Raw genomic sequence first — 8,846 nt, forward strand, 5'->3', positions numbered from 1 at the left:
TCTATTTCTATTCCCTCGTATATTTTGTTTAGACTCCAGATATGAGTCATAGTGTTGTCTCAACTACAACGTTCCGAGCAGAATACAGGAGATCCAGCAGTGCTTCCATGTTTTCCCGTAATGTTCGATTTCAAGTGGATATCTCTCCCTCACCAGGTTATGAGAATAACGGAGAATCCTACTGCTTGACATTTACCCTGATTTCAGGTAATCTCAGGTGTTCTTCTTTTTTTGTATACTTTATTCTGTATATATTTTACACGTAATCAGGTTGGCCTTTTTCGTTGTTGGTCAATGGTATTGCAGAGACAGTGACCACCATCTCTGCTGTGCCTGGGCTACTTCCAGAAGCGAGTGCCTAGCCCCAAGCACATTTATCTTCCTTCCATTCATGAATATGCTCCCAAGGAAAGACAAGTCAATACATTTGCAGCATCCATGGAGCTGCAGGGATGCCTGATATTGGTTAAGTATAACTGTATATATTTGCCTTAGGGTCCCACCCTCTGGATTTTCTGCTGTGGTTTACTCCCTTATGTAATCTATCATCATCATCATCATTATCATCATCACCGTTTAACATCTGTTTTCCATGCTGGTATGGGTTGGATTGTTTGACATGGAGCTGGCCAGTAGGGAGCTGTCCTGACTCCAACTGCCTGTTGTGGCATGGTTTCTATAATCAGTCATGTTGCTCAACACTGCTTGGATTTCTGTTAATTTTGAAAACAATGAATTTAGCAAAATAACTTTGTTTATTATAAACCATCTTAAAGAGATCTAAATTAAAAATTCTAGTTTAATAATGAGTCATTTTACTATATTCATCATAAAATTTCATATTAATTTATGTTCCAAACACCAGTTTAATAATCTTCTCTACTCTAGGCCCGAAATTTTGGGAGAGGGGACCAGGTGATTAGATTGACCCAGTGCACAACTGGTACTTAATTTATCAACCCCGAAAGGATGAAAGACAAAGTCGACCTTGGTGGAATTTGAACTCAGAAAGTAAAGACAGACGAAATACCGTTAAGCATTTCGCCCGGCGTGCTAACGTTTCTGCCAGCCCCCCGCCTTATAACATCAGTTTAATAATGAGAAAGTCGTTTTTACTAAATTCTTCATTGTTCCTGGATTAATGGAAACATGCACAGTGTATTTTATTAGAAATATGGTAACAAAAAGGTTAAGCTGGTGTTTGGATGGGCAGTTTTAATTTAGACCACTTTAAAATTTAGACCACTTTGTATCATAGAACCAGAGGTGGTCTCAAGTCAGTTGGTATCAAAAGGCTTAGTACAAAGTGTATGACGAACGGTAGACTTTAAACTATGTCAGTATTGAGTAAAGGGAGATAATTAGTGTCAGTTCTGGAGCTATAAACAAATTGCTATATCACACACATACATACACACACACACTCATATATATATATATATATATATATATATATATATATATATATATATATATATATATATATATATATATATATATATACATGCATACATATGTGTGTGTGTGTGTGTGTATGCATATATGTATGTATGTATATATTTACACACACATATATATACATATATATATATATATTATATATATATGTATATATATATATATATATATATTATATATATATGTATATATATATATATATATATATATATGCATGACTGTAGAAAGTATGCCAGAGCAGGCATTTGTGTATTATGCCATGCTCCGACCCTAGATTCTGCCAACTGTCCAACCCATGCCAGCATGGAAGACAGACGTTAAAGGCTGATGATGACATACATATAATATTCATATATGCATAATTCTGTCCATCTATATCAGTGGTTCTCAACCATTTTTTGCCTGGGGACCCCTTGTGGTTCCTATTTTACTCAGGTGGACCTTAATAGCTATTCTATAACCCTGTTATATTTTTATTCTTTTATTCGTTTCAGTCATTTGACTGCGGCCATGCTGGAGCACCATTATTAGGAACCGTATAAAAAAATGTTAAAATATTTTGCGTATTGCAGAACTAAAACCAATTCATTGCACAGGAATTTTAGGAACAAAATCTTATGTGTACCTCCAAGGGCCATAGGGTTCCCCAGTTGAGAACCCCTGATCTATATGTTGCAATGTTTATTATTATTTACTTTTTGTTTTTTGTTAGGGCCAACTCGACGCTTTAAGAGAATCTGTGAATACATTCAAGCTCTATTACTGACTCCACGTGGAGAGAGAGAAATAACTCGAAGAATAAGCACTGACAGTTCTTCATCATATTCATCGGAAATGTCACCTACCCATAATGCCAGTCCCCGAGATACTACGGAAGATGAGGTAACGGTTGGTTGAATGAGTTTTCTCAGTTATCTTTTACGTCTTCTTTGTTTTCCGAAAATGTATCATCTCTGTTTTGCAAACGGGTTAAAAATTTAACTCATGAAATTTCATTGTTTATTATTTTCAACAATTCACATACTTTTAAATTTTTTTTTTTATTGAATTGATCAATCAGTTGAGAAACATTGTCTTACTACGAAGAGAAGCTTAATATTTTCATTCTTTAATTTATGTTAAAATACCTGCAAAGTTTATGGGAACTCTAATTATAGATTCCCATGTATATATATATATATATATATATATATATATATATATATATATATATATATATATGCATGTATATATATATACACGTTTCATTTGAACCATTTACTTGTGTAACTTAATATAACCCTATGGAAATATAATTGATTTTAAATTTATAAAATGTTTATATAAAATGCTTTTCGCTTCCAAAATCACCTGAAAATATCAGACTTGAAGATTACCTTCTTCCATGCATTTGATTTTGCTCTTTTCTTATTAAACCATTAACACCAAGATTTGCTTGAAGCAAAGATGATTAATTCTATGAGGTATTTAATAAATGAAAAATTCATTTTTAATCAAAGGTTTCAAAAATAACAAACGTACATATGTTTATCGTTTTAGTTTCATTATCGATAATAGCAAAGTTTAATCTTTTTAAATGTGATACAAAATATCTTAGAAATTGGTCTCTTATATTTAAATATTCCAATGCATTATCAACATTCTAGTTCTTGGTAGTTATTGCTTATGAAAGTCACTTTTATAGGACTGATTCGATTTAACATTATTTCAAGCTAGCTTCTGGATTCTTCATCCTTGAAATCTCTGCTAATGACTGAAGTTCCAACTTGATAAGAATTATCTCTGACATTAAAAAGCATAAGGATTACTGTTAATCCTTTAGCATTCAGATTACTCTGTCATATGTAATGCTTGTTTATTCACATTGTCTTGAATTAATCACCAAAAATCTCTAAGCTTCTAGATTTCAATGATGTGTTTGCTTATTTTTAGAATGACATTGTAGGGTAAGTGTAAGAAGCTAGATTTGGCTGATTTGAACATAAAACAGATAGAATATTTCAGCCTGTTATGGCTGGTTTAAATGCTAAAGGGTTAAATGTTCCTTGCTAAAGTGGCAGTTTATTACAAGCATGTAGAATTTTAGAGTAGCAAAGATAAGCTTTCCTATACACTTTAATTCTCAAATGTTATACTTTTCACAAACAAGCTCACCTTTGAGATTTTATTCTAACTCACTGGGTTTTCTTCCCCATTAGACTCTTGGATTATAATATTTAAACTTGGATGAAAAATGATATATGAAATTAAGACCTTGATAAAACACGTGGGTTTATATGATTCACAAGTAATTTCTTGATTTCAATTAGAATTCATTGTAGGTTTTTATTGTTAAGACATGTTTATATGGCCAAAGGTGCAATATGGGCAAATGGTTAAGAACTTTGCTTGACAACCACAAAGTCCCTGGTTCAGTCCTACTGAGTGGCATTTTGGGAAAATATTTTCTCTGTAGCCTTGGATCAACCCTTATCTTGTGAGTAAAATCAGGTGGTTGGAAATTGTATAGAAGCCTATTGAATGAATTGTGCCTGTAATTCAAAAGAACAGCTTTGTTAGATACTGTACCATGTTGATTCTGATTGAGAATTACATTAAAGGCACACATTCTGTGGAATACTCAGCCACTTATATTTTAAATCAGGAGCAAATGATTCAGAGAATGCTTCTCCATCTTTCCTTTAACTTGAAAATATCCTCTTCCCAGAATTGAGGTGGTTTCATGGCAAATAAGTCGAAAGGTAAGCTATTATAAATCGGCACGAACTTTCCGGACAACCCAATATTTATTTATTTATAATACATAAAAATAAATAAAAAGCATTGAGGTTGATTTATTCAACTAAAAATTCTTCAAGGTGGTGCCCCAGCATGGCCGTAGTCTAATGACTGAAACAAGCAAAAGATAAAAAAAGATTCTGTGATGTGTTTGTGAAGAGTAAAGGGTGGAACAGGACCATCGATGAACAGTGTCGGGTCCAAAACAGAGATAATGTAGTCAGGAATGCAGGACATGTGGGAATAGACATGGCCAAGTGGTTAAGATGTACTCTTTACACCCATGTGATTGTGGGTTCAGTCCTACTGCACAGCATTTTAGGCAAGAATGGAATTTGGTTGGTAGAAACTGTGCAGAAGTATTACGTAAGTACATGTGTGTGTGTGTGTATTTGCCTGTGTGTGAGAGTGTGAACAAACTTTATGCAGCAAAGGAAAGTAACTTCGTGCTGTTTTAATGCTACCCTAAATTATCTCCCCTTATGACAAAGTCGACTGGCCTCATGTTTCTCCCGAGATCGATAAAATATGTACTACACGAAGTACTGAAATCAATACAATTGATTGAAACTCTTAAAGGCAGTGTCCCAGCATGGCTACTCTCCAATAATTAAAGCTAATAAAAGATTAATAAAATAAAAGAAAAGAATAATAAGACCAACAAAAATGGAGCACTTCCACAACTATGGCTTGGTATATTTGCTATGGATAGGGAAAAATATACAAATAATAATGGCAGTAAAACAAATCCACGAAAGAACCTGGCACAAACCATCTGATCATTAAAACCAGTGAAAACAGCAACAAACTGTTGTGTTGTAACTTCCAGTATTTCGAAAGTACTCTGGGAAATTAGATTCTTATAAATCAATGTTGTTTGCTAAAACAGTGTTGTTTGTTATCATTGATATTATTTGAGTAATTATAATTATTTATTCAAATGAGATATCTAGAAGCAGTGTTCATGACCTTCGTAAGCCATCAGGCCATGGACACTGCGTATTTGAATAAAATAGATAATTATAATTACTCAAATAATATCAATGATAATAATTTGTTGCTGTTTTCATTGGTTTTAATGATCAGAGGGTTAGTGCCAGGTTCTGTCTTGGATTGAGATTGGTATGGTTGATGCCATTAATGTTCCATATGTATCGTTATGAGCCCAGTATCTGCAAGAAATACATTATTAGGGAGAGAATTCCAGAGAGCTAACATTATGAGAATGCAAGACAGGGTGTAGTGGTTAGTGCTGGGCCTAGGGTGTGTGGACACAAGAGGGATTGTGAAAGGAGGAGAGATGAGTAGGTCAGGAATACTTGAGTGGGTGTGGCATAAACCCAATCAACTCTAAGGAGCAGGGGCCATTAAAATAGAAATATAAAAGAAAGAGAGAGTAGACAGCATGTCCATGGGCTAGAGGCTGGAACATGCCTGGGCCTGGGAATGATTTTATGCTAATCAGTTAGGCAACCTGTTTTTGAGTGGATGTGGCATAAATTCAGCTAGCTACTGGTGTTTGATGGAACAGAGAATGTCAGTACAAGATCTGCATTTACCAGACCCATGTAATTCTGTTCTCTGTCAAAATGTCCTTTATTACTCTCAACTCATAAGAATATAGTTTAAGATTGTCTCTTTGTTCTTTTAGTTGTTTCAGTCACTGGACCGTGACCATGCTGGAGCACTGCCTGGAAGGGTTTAGTCTCTCAAGTCAACCCCAGCACTAGATTGTTTAAAGTTTGGTACTTATTCTCTTGGACTCCTTTGCTGAACTGCTAAGTTATAGGGATGTAAACAAACCAACACTGGTTGTCAAGCAGTGGGGAAGGGACACATGCTAGGATAGACACACACACACATGACAGGCTTCCACACAGTTTCTGTCTATCAAATTCACTCAGAAAGTGTTGGTTAACCCAGGGTGAGTTTGAATCCAAAACCATGTAGCTTTAAAGCAAACCTCTTAACCACATGGCCACGCCTGCATCAATGTCCAGTTTTTGCTTTAGACGTAGGTTCTTCTTTTGGATTAGTGAAGCAAACAGGTTGTCTTTCATGAATGTTTCATGCTCCAAGAATTAAAGACAATTCTAAAAGGTGGAAGTATGTAGTGTTGATTTGATAGTGTAGAACTGGATAAAATAATAATGCTAATTCTAGCATAAAAATTACTTAAGAACACAAAAAAAATGTGACCTAGCATAATAAATCATTTTGGGATGTTTCCAGGTCATTTTTAATGATTGAATTTGATAGGAAAGGCTGCATATAGTTTGATGTGTTTTCTATGAGATTTCTATCCGTTGTGTTGTAACTTTCGGTATTTCCAAAGTATTTTGGGAAATTTGATTCTTATAAATCAATGTTGTTTTATAGTAAATATTTTTGTAAAACTTTCTGTTTGAAATTATAAATATCCATACCACAGATAATCACCTTTAATCCTTACTGCACAAGGACCAGGTATACTAGATTCCCTATATAACCCCTTGAAGCATGGGAATCGAGTTTGGTATGTTTTTGATAGTGCGGTGCTTTCCAGCATTCTCCACATTTCATATGATGTTGTATGGACATTTTATTTTTACTGTCCAATAGAAAGAGGTTGTGAGAAGTGATTTGCATATGATTAGCATATTACATCACCAGCAAAAATGTAATCAGTGCAGTGAGGGTTAAATATCATAATAATTAATTTCAATTAACACCTTTAAAGTTAATGCCTCAACTTTGCTGCACTTTTTTTATCTTTCTCTGATTTAATTTAGAGAAACCAATTGCAGAATAAAAAATTGTGGGCTTGTCAATTTAAAGAATTATTGAAAAAATGGCAGCTCTAAAATGTAGCGCCTTTACATTCGAAAGCAACTCTTATTATGTTATTCAGTGCAACTTTTATAAGGATAAAACATACAATTCCATCTGATATTATTTGTTGAAAAGCCAACAGGAAACATACAATGCTTTTGATTTCAGTGAAATCAAGTCGTCCTCAAACCATTTCTGCCCTTGGTGCGTACCTGGATTTTAAATTTTTTACCAATCTTTTCCACCCTTCTTGGTCTTGGGCTTTTTTTCTTGGCCATGAACAGTCCAGTATAGAACTTAATATTGGTGTAGCTCCCACCTAGTGTTTTACTGTGTTTGTGGTAATTCTGTTGGCGTCCATCTCCTCTTAAGGTAATAAGTGTCTTTACAACCGTCTGAAGAAGCTCTTCTGTCTTTGTCAGGATTTTGTTATTTGATTCTGCCGGGTATCCACACCCACCCTCATGGAGAGGCCCAATAGGGGACTGGTTTAGTCAATGACTCCTCGACCACGAGTGGCAGGTGGTACTTTACATTTGAAAATGTAGGAATTGAACAAAGTGTAATTTTTATGAATCTGAATCTAACATTACAGTTTTCCATCGTGTATTACTTCGGTCATGCTGCCATTTAGGAGTTCTATAGATATACTGGAACATTTGAAAGAATTTATGTTTGGATACTTCTCTTTCCAGGATAATATCTATTCTATTAACTTTAGTATTTTGTGTTTAACTAACTTGACAATAACATGTTTATGCTTTATAGATTCATTTATTTAACTATATATTCTGTATATTTATATAATAAGTGAGTATCTTGGCTCTTTACCAGAATTAAACATTACTCTCACATGAGAAAACTAAGTTGAAAAAAAATATATCTAAAAAAATATTGTATAACAGTCTATATTTGTGGATATTAATTGTAACAATAATATTGAAACATTTTTAATATATTATACTTCTCTGTGAACAATCAAAGATAAATATATATAAAAAAAGAAGATATATTAAGTTTTAAAAGTCCCCTAAAACACGAAGTAGTAGACATTATAAGTTTGGTAATTTAAAACTTATAATAAAATGTTCTCTCCTTACATACAGAAAATATAACCAGAGAAAGTCCCCACGAAAAGGATTCATTCTCCGTGTGAACTATTTCTGTTGATGGAATAATTTGTTTTCTAATTCAGATAATGAAAGTAGCTCGAAGCACTATCATGACTACTCCATCAACTTTACGACCTGGAGAGGTAAGCCAACTAAGTACTGTGCCTCACAATTACATATAACTCTCAGAATAATACAAAGCTCAGCTTAGCTTATTTTGTGACTTCACTGTAGCAAGTACCAGTAATTGCATAGGGGAAGCCTTCGGTATTATCATAATTGCATGTAAATATTGAAGCATGATCACATCTTTGTATATTGTGCTAATTTTGAGAGAGTGTCTTTAAGTTCTTAATCTTTTTAATAAAATCTGTTTTTTAACATTAAGTGAATAATGTATTCAGGGTAATTTCTAATTAGGTTATTTAAGCAATCAACCGGGAAAAAATAACAAGGTTTTTTTTTTTTTTCAAATTTAAATATATGTTTAATTATCATAGATTAGTTATGTTGATTCATATCCTTCTTCTTTCAGAACTTTTATGCTAAAATAGTTTTAAAACAAAATTTTTAAATGCGGGGTTCAGTCTTACATTTACTAATTTGTATAAATAAATAAATATAAATATATATATATATATGTATGTATGTATATACATGTGTATATATATATATATATATATATAT

The 8,846-nt window shown here is 33.4% G+C and overlaps 1 protein-coding gene across 10 annotated transcripts in view; it reads left to right on the forward strand.

Moving 5' to 3' along the window:
- Window positions 1-8,846, forward strand: part of LOC106875082 (serine/threonine-protein kinase BRSK2) — a 305,025-nt gene that overhangs the window by 282,066 nt on the left and 14,113 nt on the right. For 7 of the 10 annotated variants that reach the window (XM_052971926.1, XM_052971933.1, XM_052971929.1 and 4 more), the window contains 3 exons: window positions 33-207; window positions 2,171-2,346; window positions 8,243-8,302. In XM_052971926.1, the coding sequence (XP_052827886.1) occupies window positions 33-207; window positions 2,171-2,346; window positions 8,243-8,302 (411 nt within the window). The remainder of the gene's footprint in view (window positions 1-32; window positions 208-2,170; window positions 2,347-8,242; window positions 8,303-8,846) is intronic. The other 3 variants (XM_052971927.1, XM_052971931.1, XM_052971932.1) reach the window with 3 other exon arrangements.

The sequence above is a fragment of the Octopus bimaculoides genome, chromosome 11 (genome assembly GCF_001194135.2).
Source record: "Octopus bimaculoides isolate UCB-OBI-ISO-001 chromosome 11, ASM119413v2, whole genome shotgun sequence".
Lineage (NCBI taxonomy): Eukaryota > Metazoa > Mollusca > Cephalopoda > Octopoda > Octopodidae > Octopus > Octopus bimaculoides.